This window comes from Rhipicephalus microplus, chromosome 3 (genome assembly GCF_043290135.1).
Source record: "Rhipicephalus microplus isolate Deutch F79 chromosome 3, USDA_Rmic, whole genome shotgun sequence".
NCBI lineage: Eukaryota > Metazoa > Arthropoda > Arachnida > Ixodida > Ixodidae > Rhipicephalus > Rhipicephalus microplus.
Genome location: NC_134702.1, coordinates 62,692,541 through 62,711,731, shown reverse-complemented (window position 1 = coordinate 62,711,731; position 19,191 = coordinate 62,692,541). Strand labels below are relative to the sequence as shown.

Below are 19,191 nucleotides of genomic sequence, written 5' to 3'. Positions count from 1 at the left end.
GAGAAAGAGGCATAAACCATTCTTTTTTGTCTAGAAATCCTCCTTCTTTTTAATAAATACTCGATTCACGTGTCCTCCGGTCAGGCTGATTCTTAATCAGCTATTTTGGGCGCATGACATTGCACAGAACCATCATCATCATCACAAAAGAAGAAGACATGGAGTCATCCGCCGAGCACGCCCTTGTCTTGGACACGCCCAGAACGACTGACGTAGAACAACCGTGGAATAAATGCGGAACAGAAATGAGGCATACCGGTGACTACCAGGAGCTCGTCGATCTGCTGATGAGTGCGCCGGCGCCGACCACGACGAGATTTCGAGTAAGCGACCTGAGGCGTGTTCTCGGCTGCTGCCCCACGGGGGACCTGTTCAAGGAGTACGTGGAGAGTTCTGAAGCCGAAGGCAGGGACTCGCTCTCTTTGCGGGAGTGTCGGGACGCCTACCGCTCCGGCAAGTACCTCGAATCGAGGCCCTGGATACTGCACGTCCTGCGGTTCTCGACCGTACTCGTCGTAGGAAGGCGCCGTCGCCAAGATGCCATACTGAAGCGTGTTGCGAGTCTCTCTGTGGACACGGAAGCAGCGGGATGCATTGATAGGTCGATCAGAGTGAACATGTGCTCCACGACTTGCGGATTCGTTACTCACTTTCCCTTTTTCATCCTGATCGTCTCCCTGGTGCAGGTACGTTGCATGCCCTACGACAATGCGCCACAACGGACACTGTAGCCGTGTTTTGTTTTAAGGCAGGATCCTTAGGTGCCTCATCAAACGCGAAAATTTAACTCCCGCGTTCCACGGTGTCAGAGCCAACGCAAGCGATGCAAAAACTACGCTTATGCCATAACGCGAACTTCAGAAGTGTGCACACAACTTGTGTCATTGTACTGTGCGCTCCGGGAATGAAAGAGGTATACTTGCCGGCATGAAAGAAGGAAACAGACAGAAGGGAGAATTGCGCAATGCTATAAATAAAAAAAAGATTAGTAAAAGCCGTACGCACACGCCAATCTTCGCTTTCTGCCATTTTCCCAAGAGAAACAAAATGGCTCCTGAATTCTGAATAGTAAGCCTTTTCTTTTTAACTGCAGGTTGCCACATTTGCCTATCACTGCGCAGTCCCTTCCTGCTCCGAATCCACCCAGGACCGCCAGCTCTGCCATTTACCCTGCAACACCTCTCTCATCTTCAATCCACGCAAGCGACGTGAACTGTGGCGTTTCCTGACTTACTCGCTGGTGCACGACGGCTTCTTGCACATCGGCAGCAACGTGTTCCTCCAGATCGCCTTCGCCTTCCCGCTTGAAGTGGTCCACTCCTGGTGGCCGATAATGCTCGTATACGTCAGTGGTCTTCTCTGCGGTCCGCTGGCGCAGTCGTTGCTGAACCCTGACGCTTTCATTGCCGGTTCTTCGAGCGGAGTGTACTCCCTCCAGACGGCGCACTTGGCACACGTCCTAAGCAACATACGCGACATGGAACTTGCCGGGCTCAGAATAGCCATGCTGCTTCTCGTTTACTTGAATGACCTGTACTCGATCGTGCGGGGCCCCCAAAACCGCCATGGCCAGCTTTTGAGCTACGCCGGTCACTACGGTGGCGCGCTGGCTGGTCTGGTAGTTGGGCTACCTGTGCTGAACTCAGCGCAACGCAAGCGTTCCTATTTGTGACGCGGATCTTGATCATAAACTTTCTTATAGGCGAACTGATTTCGTATCTACCTAGCGCTGGTGAAATGGTGTCACTAACAGAGGCAAACATTATCCCGCGTTTCTATCCACACTATAGGGCTTTTACCTATTAACCCAGAGATGTTGGAGTGGCGCGCTCTCGCGTGTGACTTGATAGCGTGAACTCCGCTTTCAACCACACAGCAGCAGCCACTGCTCTTTCTATTTCTACTATTCTTCTTTATATTCTTGCCCCACTTTACAAGGCACTGCACCATGTCGCCAATCACGCAGGTGGAAATTAGTTGCCTTTTCTCTTTCCTCAAGAGCGAATTACTCAAGAACTACTTACTGTACGCGAATAGTCTGTTTCAGGTGGGAACTTTGCCGAACGAACAGTCTTAAGGGAGTCAACAAACGCCTGCAACGTACGTTCTTGAGTGCAATTATGAACTCGTTTTAGTTTCGTGCTCAATCAACAAGGTTATGATTTTTCCCGGACAGCCAGCGAGCACGCCGCTTGCACTGACTGCATTGCTGGTGAGAAAGTGAAACTATGTGTTCTCACTCGTCGTCTAAAGCTTCCCCCTTACGATTGATGATTGATTTGTGGTGTTTAACGTCCCAAAACCACTATATGATTATGAGAGACGCCGTAGTGGAGGGCTCCGGAAATTTCGACCACCTGGGGTTCTTTAACGTGCACCCAAATCTGAGTACACGGGTCTACAACATTTCCGCCTCCATCGAAAATGCAGCGCCACCACCGGGATTTGATCCCGCGACCTGCGCGTCAACAGCCGAGTACCTTAGCCACTAGACCACCGTGGCGGGGCCTTCCCCCTTACGATACTAATTAGTGTTTTTTCTCGACATTTCAGTAAGCGTGCCTTTCTCCAGCATCTACACGTATGTAGATCAACCTTCCGAAAGTTCCTGGTGTCGCTGACGGCGAAGCTGTGTAAGACGAAGGCCACGTTTTTCAATGCGTGGTTGAGGCCGTTTACTGGAACCGCATCACCGTCGAGGCTCTAGTCCTGCAAACAAGTAGACTTGCGAACCCACCAAACAACGTCTCTGTGGTGATCGAGTTCATGACGAACAGTGATCATTCAGTTTCTCTTTTTATGATGGTTCTACGAAGCGCCGTCGGAGATGAAGAGGAAGACAGCAAAAAGAAGGACAACCATAGAGTAACATTAAGCTTTCAGTTGCTTGTTTCTTATTCCTGCAAAATTATTCCAACATAAGCAGGAGCTTTGTTTAACCACGCTAATTTCTAGTCAATGTAGTGAATGATTGTCTGATCTGAACGAGTGACAAACAATTATTGCACTTCTTTCATTCTGCCAAGGGTGTCTTTTCTTTTTTTTTCTCTGGTGGGTGGTTTCGATATTGAGTATAAAAAAATCTCACCGAATAACGTCATCGATTCTTTGCCGATAACCCTGAGTGGGTACGAGCCATGGCTGTGGTATCATCATTACCATCACCATCATCATATGGAACAACGCTCACTGATATCCACGTGGACTTGGCTCTGGCTTGTATGTCTCACGTTACGTGTTTATATACACCTTTTGAATATACTCTACGACGCCTTTTCCCTTCGTAACATTTTGGTGGAGAGTGCGGGGCCTCCCTTTCACCATCACGACGATTCTCCGTAGCGGACACTCCTTGGCTGCCTCTGCTATGTCTGCCCAAGAGCAATACGAGGATGCATCGGAAAGGTCTCCATTCGTGCCTCGGCGAGCCGGGCCTGCCACGCCGCAACAAACCGCTGCTAACTGCACCGTCGTCCTTTTCTCCCCGTAACAATATTTTTTCTGCGTTGTTTCTCTAATGACAGTTTTTACTAGTGACATGTTTTTTCACTAGATTTTTTACTAGTGATAAAGTTTTCACTAGTGACATATTTTAGATAATCGCTCATTACTTCTGCCACTCTGGCATTCGCAAACTACACACGAAACAATAGCTGCAGGGCAGCTGTTTATATTACTGCTTCGCCAGTAAATCGATCGTTCACAAAATTTACTAGAAATGTGAGGTAGCATCAAGTTACCGAATTTTAGATATTCTTGCTTGAATTGTAGTAATGGGCGACGGCAGCGTTTTGTCTAAATTGCCGGCGCAAGCCAGTGTAGACTCGCTGTAATCGGGGGCTTGAGGGACAGGTGTTTGTGAAGCCGGGGGAGGGGGCAAGGGCGGGTCGTTGCACACCCTGGCCAGTGCAAATGACTGCAGCTGGTCTCAGCTCAGTAATGTTGCTTAAGTGAGAGCAATATGTGAAATAGTTCGAATTGACACCACACATGGTCATCGCTTAGGTATTAGGATATACCAAATAGTTATCGCTGATTATATATGACATGCACAGGCCGACAGAGATTAACGTGGCAAAGGCAAGGTCGGTAGAGTTTCGGTTCAAGTACACGACATCAAGAAACGCTTGAAGAGCTCCGCTTTTTAGAACGTGTATGCACCGCCTGAGGTGATAGCCTTCTGAGAATGCCCACTAAACAGCGGCAGCAGCTTTCGCTTACAAATTTACCATAAGCAGTCTGCTAGGCACGCACTCGTCTTCAAGAGTGAACCACGTATATACGTACAACCATGGTCACCACATTTGTGTTGAATTCCCCAGCAGCAGCTTTTTGGTTGGTGCTCCGACACATAGAGACATTTGCGGGGTCTCACGTGCTTTGTCAGAAGCGTGTGCTGCCTACAACAGTAGTCAATGCGACTGCGTCAGAGTCCGAAACTGCCTCAAGGTGTCGCCCCGCAGAGCAAAAACCTAAGATCCCTAGATAGGAAATTGGCATCTCATGTGCTCTACGCAGACGTGCCCGCGGTTGTGCACCAATCAAATAAAGCCGTAGTTTCAGATACCCAATGCCGCTCAGTGGCGCTCACAAAGCACGCTTACCAGGGAGGCGATTCCGAGGCCACGTCGTGGGCTTCCTTTCTATAGGGGCCTTCGCGGTAGGGTTGGGACGGCACCCCACCTGGTATAAGTCGCCTATGCTTGTTTCTGGCGTGCAATAAATGGCTGAAATACAAGCGAGTCTATCAAACACGGTTACAAGCTTAAAGAAGAGTGGCACGCATGGCGGGTATCGCAGAAGTCACTGTCAGCGAAGTTCTTGCTGCACGCGGTTTAGGAAGGTGAGGGACGCTTTCCCATACTGAGATTGTCTATCCGATTCTTTTTTCGCTTCGGGTTCTTAGGATAGTTGTGAAAGCTAACGCCCTTTTCATGGGCGTGCGATGTACACTAAGGTACAAAGCAGTACTTACTTCATCAATGTGCAGCACTCGCCGCGGAGACAAGCAGCCGCAGGTCTAAGAAACAAAGCGCGGTGCTCCTGAAACGAGCGTCAAAAGCAGAAACCAATGATTGAGTGAATAGCGTCAGTAGGCAGGGTACACACGATAACTAAGTGATAGGTCCATGGTTGATTCTTACCACAGGGCCTACGTAGCAGACAAAAGCGCACGCATCCCTCTCTTAGGTCACACCGGCGCGGTTCGCAGTGCTGCCATTGTTGGCGCACTAGGCGAACAAATGAGCAGAAAACATTGTTCTTGCCACCTCAGTTACGATTCCACCGTAAGTTGCAGAATAGCCCGTCTTTCAGTTATTTTCGTTACGGTGGAGCTGGACATCACGCTTTACACCGACACGACATGCCATGTCAGTCAGTCATCCCAATATTGAACGCGTATAATATTGGACCACCTCGAGCACACCACACAAATTTCACTCCGTGAGCTTAAGTTCAAGCCGAAAGCCTAAGAAGTGTAAAGAAAGGCTGCGGTACAGTTTTTGCTGGCATGCTGGTCCTCCAAACGACAGATACTTTCTCCTTGGACGTCTGGCTTTGTCGCGAAAAAAACGTGCCACTGTAATCGTGCATATTTTGACACTGCGTAAAAAAATGAATAAATAAGCATTTGTACGCTGTAGGCAGTGTAACCTTATAGCTATCTTCTGAGTCAATGGACTGTTGAGCCCACCACTTTAAATATAATCTGTTACTTGCGTCTTCAATAAATCATGCATTTTTGCCGCAAATTTTAAAGCTCGCAAAACGTCAAGCAGATCCTAATTCTTGAAGCTTAGTCATGATTTCTTATGACCTCGTTTTATCAAAATTGTGGACCAATTTCGCTATATCAGAACTGTCGAAAACTTTATCAAACTGTTTGGCAGTTGGCGTACAAGCGTGCCTTCGATCGTTTTGCATATAAATAATTAAAAATATTGCTTTTAATTCAGGCCTTCCCTGCCTGTGCGTTATATTATTTACATAGACTGCTTTCGAAAACAAACTAGTAGTGCTCTTACAGTTACACCCTAGTCTACGTACTTCTAACACGGTGAGAAATCCGCAACATTGTGAGAATTATGAGACACAGATGTAGCCGATACAGAAGCAGCCACAAGACGAACACTAGAATATTTATAGAACAAGTATATTGTATCAGAAACATCGTTATTGCTTTAAGCCAGGCGAAACTCTAAGGTTCTTTCTACAACTATTATAAACACACGTGGCTGGGGCAACCTATAATAAAAAACTAACTCCCCAGGAAAAAAATCTTTCTTTCAAAGTAATGAGGTTCAGCTGACATTTCTTTATTATATGCCGAATTTCTAAAACTTCAGACGCAGATGTACATCAGATAGCATCAGGGCACCTAGCACATCTCGGTACCCTTAATAAGCTGATCAATACATGTGATCAACAAAACGCATGGCAGTGTCACCCTCCTCACTGCGCACCATAGCAACGTGTGTTGTTTCGTGCTCTAGACTTGAACAAGATTGTGCGAAAAAAATAATAAAACCCATGAAAGATTCATAAACTGATATCGGCTTGGGCGGCAGGTGTACTAGAAACAAAGTCGGTGCTCGAGTGTCCTATGGTGTCCTTGATGGTGGCCCATCTGCATACGCTGTCACATTCAAAAAGCTAAGATGCGCCCGGCACTGTAGTGCCTCATCCATCGACTCGCTCCTCGAGGTTGCTCTTTCCCAACAGTGGCGTACGCGTGCATCGACAGACTTGATCAGTTCCGACAGACAGCTGCCGTGGTTTACCTGAAAGAATAGGTTTTGTTGCGTCATTGCGAACATGGGCAACAGCATGACGGCCGCCAGAGAGCAGAAGATATGGATGGAAGAGATTCCCTTCTGGACCGATATCTACCGAAAGTTGCAGCGTGGCGACAAGGCCTACGCAGTGGAACTGAGGGCGTTCCTCACGCCGATGGCCAAGTGCCCTGCGAGCGTCATTGAAGAGCTTAGCGAGCTCGTGGACCAAGACGAAAAAAGCTGGCTCACGCTGGAGCAGTTCCTCCTCATCACAACCTCTGGTCGTCCCTCAACCGTAAGGCAGAAGCGGTTCCACAGGGTCGTCACGGCGGCCGCCAACGTCTACGCTGGGAATCTGCAGCGAGCCAGGGCGGTGCGTTGCGCCATGGTCGACTATCCGCTCTTCGTGCTTCAGGTAAAAGTTCGCGACGTTCTGGACAATGTTTGAAATGGCGGGCTGCGTTTGATATTGCAAGCACAGTCGAGCCATACCAGCACTTCCATTCGTAGGTTGCCAAACTCACTCATAGTCGGCCCACTGAGGCTGACTCCGACTGACACCGAGACGTGAGTCTGTGTCTGAGTGAGTCCGGGTCAGTAATAGTTTGATGACGTTGAGTCCGAGTGAACCCTAAGCGCAGCATATGCTTCTTGAATGAGCCTGAGCGAGCTTCATCATTTATCGCCGACCTATGGCTCTATCTGGCGGCCTATGAGCATTAATACCAGCCTCTAGTCACTCACGTTTGTAACCAAGCTCATTCGCACATATTTCAGCACATAAGTGTTCGTGTGCTATGTCAGTATTTTTGATCAGGGACATCAGTTGCGGAGGATGGGCAGTGCCAAGACTTCCCCCTACAAACTCTCTCACGGGAATGCTCTTGATCTCTCTTGTGAGTCGCGTATTTTAAATGCGCAGCATTTATTAGTCGCAGGATGTCGCGTTTCGTCGTAGGCACCGTCCACACCCCAACTGCGCATGCTCGGCTCGTCTCGGCCCTCGTCTCGTCTCCCTCGAATGCGGGTGGTATGTATAATTTAATGAAGGGTGCCTTTACTTGGCTTTCACTTGACTTGACGCTTTGCTTGACTTGAGTAGACGCAACATTCACGCGATACCCCCCACCACTCGATACCCCCACCACTCGAGTACAAATTTACTCGAGTTCTCCCCATGGGAAGATGCGGGCGCCATTTTTTTACAGAAATGTCCTGACTGAATTGCAACCACTGATAACCCGTATTTGAAGCCGCAAGGTCAAAAGACGTATCGTAGAATACCCATTATGTGAAATATTAGCGTTTAAGATCATTCATACCATCACCAGAAAAGCTAATTTCATGCCAGCAGACTTACTCAGACTCCTTTAGACACTGGCCAAGCTGAGTTTGCGTTTGAGTGAGTCGGGCTGAGCAATACTTTGGCGAAATTGAGTCCGAGTCAGTCCAGCTGAGAAATGGTTTAGGGAGTGTGAATCCGAGTGAGTTCTGTTCAAAAAAAAAAAAAACATCGGTGAATCTGAGTCCGAGTGAGCTCTCATAGCAAAATGTATTTCTTGAGTGAGTCTGAGTGAGTGCCAACATTCTTCGCCGAGACATGGTTCACATTGAACTGCTTTACTTTCGAGATGGGAAGTAAATTTGCACCACAAAATATACAGGTAAAAATCGAATCTCGGGAGAGTTGGCAAGGGTTCATTATATAGGTATTATTCGCGGTGCATTGACGATAGAGGAAATGGACATGATAAGCAGAGGCGAAGAGTGCTTCTATCTTTGCGTCTACTTATCCTACCTCTTTTCATCATCATGCATGCACCACGAATAATTCGTTATATATACGTAACACCTTACACAGGTGGGCATACATTAACATTCACTACCTTGTAATGAATGCGCCAGTAGTGAAAACGAAGTACGGAGCCTGACACGTAACCATGCAAAATTTTTGTTAGCTGTTTCCTTGAGACATTTCAAGGCAAGGTCTTGAAACCATGTCCGCGGCGTACGCCCAGGCCAACTTCGAGATGCCAGACTTGAATTCTATCTTGATTCAGCAATAAATCATATGTTCTTTTTCTTTAATCGATTTCCCATTTTGAATAACCACGATCCAGACATCACTTCTTCAAGCTTGGGTGCGTTTATACGCAGCCCCACCTCGATGAACTTTTATGGGATGTGCAACTGCAGAACTCGACGTGGCAGACAAACTCAGCCTTTCTGTTGTGATGCTGAAACGGCTCGCTACTAACACATGATTGATATGTGAGGTTTACCATGCCAAAACCACCATATGATTATGAGAGACGCCGTAGTGGAGGGCTTCGGAAATTTAGACCAACTAGGGTTTTTTAACGTACACTAAATCTGAGCACAGGGGCGTATACGTTTCCGCCGCCATCGGAAATGCAGCCGCCGCAGCCGGGATCAGATCCCACGACCGGCGGGTTAGCAGCCAAGTACTTTAGCCACTAGACCACCGCGGTAGGGCGCTACTAACACTTGCCTTGAAGGACCACAATGGAGCTTTTTCATCTAAACATAAACATATCTCACAAAATAAATAATCTGACAGTAGAGTTAAGATGGGTTACCAAGTATATTTTGGCTGGCGTCTGGCAGGGAAAACCACATGTGTGGCTAGATATGTGCCAGAACAAACAACTTGCTGCTGATTACTGGCTGGTCATTGAAAAGTTTGGTCATTTATCTTTGGAAATCATTTCGAATAAATCGCTTAGTTAGAGCATACTGTGCGTGCCGCCTGCCGGCATACGCTATACGGGCCCACTTCTATTTCTTTCAGTCAGTTTCTTCTTCCTCGGTCATCTAAACAACCCACGAATCAGTTATATCGCAACAATGGGTCATATTTGTGTGCTTGTATCAACCTCATTGAGTTTACTGATGAATTAAGACTGGAAGGTGAGGTTCCCACCAGAAATTTGTGGTGGGAAGATTCCGCCATATTTCTAACTTTGTTTGCCCAATTCGATTTCTTTTAGGAAACTAAAGTATTGAGGATGTCTATGCTTTTTTCCAGGTTCTCTTCTTCGTCCTCATCACAATGACGCAGATCGTCACGTACGTCCTGTATCTGTACCGATGCTGTCCGACAAGCACCAAGGAAATCGAAGACTACATGCGCTTCGAAGACAAGCTCGTCCTCGTGATGGAGCGTAAGCGCGAGTTCTGGCGCAACTTGTCGTTCGTTCTCGTCAGCTTCAACGGCCTTTCACTGGCGGCCAGCGTGGTCATCCAGATGCTGGTCTGCCTACCAATCAGCTTCTTGCATAGCCCCTGGAAGATACCGTTCATCTACTCTGCAGGAGCCTTCACCGCTGCTCAAATCACTTACGTCTGCCGCTATGGCTTCACTGTGGGTGCCTCAGCAGCCATTTATGCCGTACTTTGGGCGCACGTGGTCGACGTCTTGGTTAACCACTCCCAATTTGGCAGCGTGGTCGGACGCGTAATCGTGGTTTTAATCTACACCGTTGCCGACGCGGCTCAGGCGTACTACCTGAATCACATTCCGAGTGTGGGCACTCTTCCTCACCTTGTCGGTGTGGCGATCGGCTGCACGATGGGCGTTGTGATCCTGCGCAAGAATCGCGGTCAGAAATGGGAAGAGTGGGTTTACCGCCTTTTCAAAGCCCTTCACTGGGCAGTGGTCTTGTTCGCATTCGAACAGGCTGCAATGGGATCGACATATTAACATGTACGTAAGAAAAGTGGACTCACAGGCAAAGAGCACTAAAATTACTTTATTGTGTTCGTGCAGATAGAATAAATATGACTGCAAGCGTGCAAATTTTGAGCTGTTTCCAGGAAAATGTTTTTACTCAAGTACACATTTACTTGCACCCAAAGGGTGCACCACATAATTTTCATCCCAAGGCATGAGGTCTCGCTATGAATAACACACAGGGTACGCGGCCTATTGCACATTCCAGGATTTACACTCTTAAATAAGTTATTCCTGCTAAATATTCTTACCGCTGTCACACGGCAGCCCCAGAACTCCATTTACCTCCGTTCAGCATCCAACTTCTTAATGAAGCTTTGCGAGAATGGCGTTGCGATCATGCTACACGGCTTAGTGCAAGCTTTCGACGGGAGCCGCACCGGACCGAAACGGTGCTGCTGCGCTTGTCGGAACATCCCACCTTTCACATATGTAATCGCCTTTAAAGCTAAGTACTCGTGTCTATTTTTTGTTTAGCATAGAGAGAGAGAGAGAGAGAGAGAGAAAATTTTAATGCGGAAAGGCAGGGAGGTTAACCAGAAAACATATCCGGTTTGCTACCCTGCACTGGGGAAAGGGTAAGGGGAAAGGGAGGAAGAGAAGCACAAACACACATACACACACTCGCACACAGTAGTGTCACAATCGTTCTACGAGGCGGGTCGCTCGCAGAAACTTCATCAGCGCCTTCGTTGCTTTCTGGCATGAAGCTCGATCTTTCCGACATTACAAGATTGACTGCTCAGAAAATGGCTGGTCGTCGAGGCGAGCAAACACTGCTGAGAGGGACTGTCGCTGAGAGCTGTACTGGGGGCACTGACATAAAATATGTTCAATTGTTTCGTCATTGTCGCAATGGTCGCATGTAGCGCTGTCTCTCATTCCGATGCGGCAGGCAAAAGCGTTCGTGAAAGACACCCCAAGCCACATACGGCAGAGAAGGGTCGTCTCGGATCGGGGTAGGCCAGATGGAATAGTAAGTCGTAGGCATGGGTCCAGGCGGTGAAGACGGGTGTGGAGAAAACCGGGCGTATTCCGCATAGACCTTGCGACATCCTGCGCAAGCGTATTAATCTTTGCTGCTGCGTCGCTTCTTGATAGTGGAATAGGTTCCATCACTCCATTTTCGTGAGCATTCTTAGCTGCATTGTCGGCATGCTCGTTACCGATGATGCCGCAATGGCCTGGTAACCACTGAAAAGATATGTCATGTCCTTCGTCTATTAGGTGATGGTACAGTTGTCGTATTTCGAGCGCCAATTGATCTTGAGGTCCACGACGTAGAGTATTGTGTAGACATTGGAGAGCTGGTTTCGAATCAGTAAAAATGCTCCATTTTTGTGGTGTCTCTTGGTCAATCCTGCGGAGTGCGCTGCGGAGTGCCGCGAGCTCCACGGCTGTCGATGTCGTTTTGTGTGACGTTCTGAACTGGATGGTTTCGGCTCTTGCTGGGAAGATCACAGCTCCTGCAGATCCTCCAACAGTTGTCGAGCCATCCGTGTAAAGTTTGACATGATCTTTGTATTCTTCGTGTAGCATGAGTAGAATCATCTGCTTTAAAGCTGGCGCCGAGAGCTCCGCCTTCTTGCGAATCCCCGGCACTGTCAAGCGCAGTTTTGGTCGGTCCAAGCACCAAGGAGGTGTTAGTATCCGTTCCGGAGGTGTGTAGACTGTTGGAAGGCACTCACGGAAAGTCAATACTCTCTTACAGAAGGAGGCACTCGGTCGATCTTCTGGAAGCGAAGCTAGGTGGTGGGCAGGGGCGCGAGCTAGGTGTCTAATATGAGCTCTAAGCACCTCCAAAGTAATGTGCACTGTGGCCGGATGATCTTTGGCGATTGCGATGGTTTCCGCTGTTGATGTACAGCGTGGTAATCCAAGACAAACTCTGAGTGCCTGGCCCTGGGCGTTTTCTATTGTGCGTATACTGCTTTTGCAAGCGTTCGTCAGAACCGGCAAGCTATACCGCAGGTACCCCAGAAACAGCGTTTTGTACAAATGCAACATCGCGTGCACTGATGTGCCCCACGTTTTGCCTCCGAGGAACTTGAAAAGTTGTGCGATGGCCGTTAGGCGCTTCTTTAGAGTGGCCACATGGGGACTCCAGCAGAGATTTCGATCGATCGTGACCCCCAAAAACCTGTGGGTCCTGGCGTAGCAGACACTGTGTCCATTGATGGCGATGGGATATGACGTCATTGCCTTCCGCGTGAACGCGACCAGCGCCGATTTCTCAGGAGAAATCTCGAGGCCTTGTTCTCTAAGGTACGCCGATATTGAATTCGCTGCTTTCTGGAGTCTCGCACGTACCTGAGGACGTGTTACACCTGATGTCCAGGCACAAATATCATCTGCATAGAGAGATATCTGCACGGAATCTGGTATGCGTTCAACGAGACCGATCAGAACCAGGTTGAACAGTGTGGGGCTCAATACACCACCTTGAGGAACACCACGGTGTGTATAATGTTCAGAAGTCGGCCCATCATCAGTTTGCATAAACAATGATCTCATATGTAGGTAGCATTGGATCCAGCGGTACACTCGCCCACCCAAACCAACTGACTCGAGGGCGTCAAGTATGGCTTCGTGAGAAACATTGTCATATGCTCCTTTGACATCTAAAAATAGTGCGACAGATAACCGTCTGCTCATTTTCTGGTGTTGTACGTAGGTCACCAGGTCAATGACATTGTCAATGGAGCTCCGAAGACGACGAAAACCGGCCATGGCGTCTGGATATATTCTATGGCGTTCTAGGAACCACTCGAGTCTGGCAAGGATCATTCGCTCCATCAGCTTCCCTACGCAACTAGCCAGCGCTATTGGGCGGTATGATGTCAGCTCTAGAGGCGATTTTCCAGGTTTGAGAAGTGCAACCAACCGGCTTGTTTTCCACTCTCTGGGGACCGTTCCATCTCTCCAAGACTCATTGAATACTTCCAGCAAAGCACTTCGTGCTCGATCACCGAGATTGCATAATAGGCGGTATGATATGTCATCCGGGCCAGGCGATGACAATCGATTGCATGAAGCAAGAGCCACATTCAGTTCTTCCATTGAAAAAGGCAGGTCCAGGTGCGGGTCAAGTGAATGTGGCGTGTAATGAGCAGTAAGGGCTTCTGTGCAATTTGGTGGGCCCGCAATCTTCCTACAAAAATCTTCCGCTACCTCGATATCCCTTCTATTTTGGAAAAGGGCCAAGGCTTTAAACGGAAAACGTTGTTGGGGAAATGTGCGTAGGCCTCGCACGGTTCGCCATATTTGAGAAAGCGGTTTGCGAGGGTCTAGACTCGCGCAAAATTTCGCCCACCGTTGAAACTCCAGTTTGTCTATACGACGCTGGATCTTCTTTTGCATGCGCCTGGCCATCCGTAGATCTTGAATGGATTTTGTGCGTCGATATCTACGCTCCGCACGCCGACGAGTCGCACGGAGTCGCTCTAACTCCATGTCCGTTTCTGAGGGCTTTGAAGAATATGCCAGCGTGCGCATCGCACTCTGCGCTGCTTGTTTGATCGCTTGCTCAATGTCAGAGGTTAAGCCTTTTTCACAAGCGTGTTCAATGTTGGTTTTGAATGCTGAAAGATCGATCTTCCGTACGGTTTTCGGCGGGTGGTCGCTAGCAAAGCCTTCGATGGTGAGATAACTGGGGATGTGATCGCTACCATGTGTCTCGATGTCTAAAAACCACTTAACGCTTGTGGCGAAGCGACGTGACACGAACGTCAAGTCCAAACAGCTGCTGTATGTTGATCCTCGCAGAAATGTAGGGCTCCCATCATTAAGTAGAGACAGTTCATGAGTCGATACAAATGAAGCCAGCCTCCGGCCCGTGGTATTGACTTTTGAACTTCCCCAGATTGGGTGGTGGGCGTTGAAGTCTCCTATAATTATCCACGGATCCGGGACGCTCGAAAGAATGTCATCCAGTCTTTGGCAATCAAAACGGGCTGAGGGAGATAAGTAGACACCTATTAATGTGAAGGTGAGGGTTTTCTGCTTCACAGTCAGGCAAACATATTGGTTCTCATCATGAGGCGACACAGGTTGAATGATGTAGGTAAGCTCCCGACGAATATACACAATGACCTTGCTGCTTTCGTTTCGGGTTTTGGACGGGATTGATTCGTAGCCAGATAGCCTGATCGGGTTTGATAATTTCGGTTCACATATTACGATGATTGGGAAAAGGTTAGAAAACACGTACTGACGAAAATCGGAAATCCGTGATCTAAGTCCTCTTGCGTTCCACTGGATGACTGATGCTTCTCTGACGTCTTTGCGGAACGATTGTTGATCTCCTGCCATGACTCTACGCGAGGGAGGCGAGGACTGGGCTCAGCGCGTCCAACACCTGTAACCCGCTTCGAGCGGTTGGAGTTCCCAGGCTTCTTAGTATGTCTGCCATGACAGCGACGAGGGATCGTAACATCGGGATGATCTGTCGATCGACCCTTGACACATCCTCAACGGAAGTAGACTCGGTGGAAGGTGTAGGGCGGCGAGGCCTCGCAGGAGGCTCCTTTGCAGGCTGTGTACGCGGAAGCGTAGGCCACTCATCCGCAGCTGTGAGCTTCTCCACTTCTTTTCGCTTCGTGCTTACTACTTCACTCGTGCTCGGAGGAAATGGGTTATGCGCAACACTCTGTCCTCCACGCCTCCGTCGGCGACTACGTCGCCGCCGTACCCTTTCAGCAGCCTCTCTGTGGGTTGAATTGTCCCTAACCATTTGTTTGATAATGGCTATTTCCTTCTTAATCCGAGGGCATTCCTTGGATGCAGCATCATGCGGACCATCACAGTTTCTGCACTTCAGACTTGTAGCCCGACACGCGTCTGCAGTGTGCGGCTCAGCGCATCGGGGGCATACTGTGGTGTTTGTACATACACTCTTGATGTGACCAATTTTCATGCAGTTATGGCACTGGAGTGGTTTAGGGACAAATGGTCGAACAGGATGTTGGAAGTGTCCCACTTTGACATGCGACGGAATGGAATCTCCTTTGAACATTATCTTTACACATCGGGTGTTTCCGAGGCGAAGTGCATTCGCGATGAGAACTCCTTCGTTCGCTGGTTTTATGAGAGTTGGGAGGTCCGAGTTTGCTATGGCCAAATCAATGTCGTAGATTACTCCCGCCGTGCAGGCACCGTCCATTGGAATAACCGGTCGTACTTTGATGCCTCCCAAATCTGATACTCTGCGAAGCTTGTCTATGGCGCTGGCAGTCATTGTGTCCACAGCTAGAATATTCTTCCGCGTGTTCACCCGGATATCCTTAATGTCGTTTGGTGCTACCCCCTCAAAGTACATAGAGAGAGCTTGCCTGTTTACTGCTCGAAGGCTGATGGTGGAGTCCTCGGGCATGAAGAGGATGGTGTGCGGCCAGCATTCTCCTTTTGACTGAGACGTTAATGTCCCTGCTGGTGAAGACGACTTGATACTTCTTCTTTTGGCCTTCCTGCTTCTCACGGTCTCGAAGTCGTCATCCGACGAGTCGTCGCCAGTGGCCGAGTACAGTTCCGTGTCCTCGCTGGTGCTCGAACAGGTGCTTCGTTTCCGCGACGAGCTTGCCAAAGGTGGTCTATGGTCGGACATAGCCGCAGAAGGCTCCACGTCCACAGCCATGATGCAGTGACTATCACCGTTGGCCTCACTGGTTCTGGGCCAGGCGCGCTGATTTACCGAGGAGCTCGCCATAGCAGACCTCTGGCTGGGCGGACCAGTGGATGACTCCGCGTCCGTCGCCTTGGGGCAGGGAGCAGCGTCTCCCGTAGAAAGCGAAAAACTTGATAACAATGCTCGGAGCCGAAAGCAGAAGCGTTCTATGAAGACTTTGTTTAGCATGCATTCTAATAAAGTTAAAGCGATAAAGTATGCGAGAAAGTACACTGCACCCGAGCGTGCATCTCGCACGTGTGTAAAAAAATATATATACGAAACACTTGCCAGTGGCGGCTTGGCGAAGCATTTGGCGTAGACGGTGCAGACGCTGATTTCCTCGAAAGTATTATTCGAACTTGCACTACACGGTGTGTGATGCTGCACCGAACAAAAGTGCAATGTGAAAATCTACAATAGAGGTTACAAAGACAACTTTGTCAGAGCGGTGTTTTTAGTACTGAGCAGTAGCTATGGGGGAACGAGAGAACACCGTCGACTCGAAATGGCCATTACCGAACTCCCTTTTTAAAACGCTCTATTTTCCTTCCACGGCGAAATAGAGACCATGTGACATGAACTGCATTTTCCTGGACGAAAAGAAGAAATTTATAAACAGAGTTTTGTGGTGAACGTATGACAGGGGTATAAAACACAGATAACACCTCAGCTGCACTTACAAAGCTGGCTGCGAATGAAGACAACACTGCACAGCACTTCCCAACGCTGCAAAATTTAGCGACATCTCAGGCTTTGATCACATGAAAAGCGACAGAGACACTTGGCACCTGCCAGATATGCGTACTTTTTCCATTTCGATTTCCCAGTGAACACGGCTCATATGCGCGATGAATTCACTTTTCATAGTCTGCTTCATAGCAGGCTATGAAAAGTCTGCTATGAAGCAGAATTTTTATAAAATAGTTATGGAGATATTTTGGTATGAAAACACCGCAATTATAGTACAACTCTAGGTATAAAAATATGCGGTGATTCATCACTAAAATTATTTTTGGGTTCTATTATCAAATGAGATTCATTTCTTAACCACCTAAGGACACAATCTATCTATCTATCTATCTATCTATCTATCTATCTATCTATCTATCTATCTATCTATCTATCTATCTATCTATCTATCTATCTATCTATCTATCTATCTATCTATCTATCTATCTATCTATCTATCTATCTATCTATCTATCTATCTATCTATCTATCTATCTATCTATCTATCTATCTATCTATCTATCTATCTATCTATCTATCTATCTATCTATCTATCTATCTATCTGTCTGTCTGTCTGTCTGTCTGTCTATCTATCTATCTATCTATCTATCTATCTATCTATCTATCTATCTATCTATCTATCTATCTATCTATCTATCTATCTATCTATCTATCTATCTATCTATCTATCTATCTATCTATCTATCTAATGTAAAGGTCTTTAAATCGAGCCTTACTTCAAAAATGATTTGTTTTGGTCGAAAGGAATATATATATATATATATATATATATATATATATATATATATATATTCGAATAACGCTTCGGCCCTCACAGGAAAGTAAGAGGGAAAATTCCAAAGAAGCAGCATATATAAAGCCACAGTATTTTGCAAACAGAAGCTTTATCCTAAAAACGCTCTTGTGCTTCCGAACTCAATTGAGAAAGTCAATTGCTTAGTACCGTACCGTGTGCTTAAGGTAAAATGAGATTGGAGCGAAGTGCAGTGAAGGTACAAGGACATGGATGGATCCCACTAGGCCTCATTAGTTAGCATGACAAAGCAGAGGTCAGCAGAATCTCCCTGCCATCTCTTAATACGTTTGTGTTCTTGTCCGCGCTCCCTACTTGAAGTAATTATGCTCCAGGCTTTTCGCTGCCTACGATCGATCAAGGGATTAAGTATTGCTTCCACCTTCAGATCTTAATCTTATTTACATTCAAATGAATCTGATTGCTTCCAGACCAGCTCAGCGTTCTTTAGATGAAATATAAATTCTCATCATTCGGCGGCTGATTTCATTCTGCTTTACTGATATATTGATACAAATAGGTTCTGTGGATTCTTGAAATATATCCTCTGCTCGTGTTTTTTTACGTACTTGTATGCTTAGTTGTTCTCATAATCAAATGAACATAAGCGAAGAATCCTGATGTTTGGCTTGAAATGGTAGCGTGTACAAAGACAAGATTTGCCTTACCATGCTATCATTGCAGTCTGGTCTAGAATTCATCTGTGAGTAACATTTCAAAATGTGTGTTCCTGCACAAAAAAGCAAAAAAAAAAGAAAGTTATCACCAGCGTTTACGACACTGCCTAATGCAAGTTTTGAGAGCAGCTTAATTTTAGGGCGATGCCATCAGTGTTTGAAGTTTTGGCTATCCGCACATGTAGCAGTGTAACAAGCGCTACATATTGCCACAAAAACTCTCAGCGCTCTAGCGCTACCACGGTGTATTCTTACACCGTGAACGCTACACTAATCACTCCGTGCAATGCACGCGTCAGTCACGAACCAAGCGAAACGCACTAGATGGCTACGCACACCACTATGTGCATTCAAATAGTAGCGAACGAAGTGAAATGCCGATAGCCCCGTCACGACAAGCTAAGTCAGCTGCAGTGCAGGTTATGGTTTTGCATGTGCACGAGCTTCGGCTAGAGTTGCCAGCCATCCCGAATTTCAGACTGTAGTGACCTTTTGTGCACATTCTGTCATTCCCACGCCTTCATCGACGGGTCAGTTACTTGTCCCAAATTCGTTTCAGATCGTCCAGTTATACATTTTTATGCGATACAACGCACACAAAACAACGTACCTCATGACAAGAGACACGAATTTTGCACAAATCACGCACACAAAACAACGTAACTCATGACAAGAGACACGAAGTTCGCACAAATCGCACACACAAATCAACGTTTTGATGTGAAGCTTTGAGGGCTTTCGTGGAGTTGTGAGGGCTACGAGTGGTTTTAGCTAC

General features: G+C 47.4%; 2 protein-coding genes across 2 annotated transcripts in view; both read left to right on the top strand.

Moving 5' to 3' along the window:
* Nucleotides 1-245: 245 nt before the first annotated feature.
* On the top strand, nt 246-1,672 carry LOC119161162 (rhomboid-related protein 2). Its single transcript, XM_037413516.2, has 2 exons — nt 246-686; nt 1,094-1,672. Exons 1-2 carry the CDS (start codon nt 246-248, stop codon nt 1,670-1,672), a joined length of 1,020 nt encoding a protein of 339 aa, XP_037269413.2.
* Nucleotides 1,673-6,816: 5,144 nt separating this feature from the next.
* Nucleotides 6,817-19,191, top strand: part of LOC119161151 (uncharacterized) — a 29,335-nt gene continuing 16,960 nt past the window's right edge. The window contains exons 1-2 of the mRNA XM_037413505.2: nt 6,817-7,191; nt 9,826-10,415. Of these exons, the coding sequence (XP_037269402.2) occupies nt 6,817-7,191; nt 9,826-10,415 (965 nt within the window). The remainder of the gene's footprint in view (nt 7,192-9,825; nt 10,416-19,191) is intronic.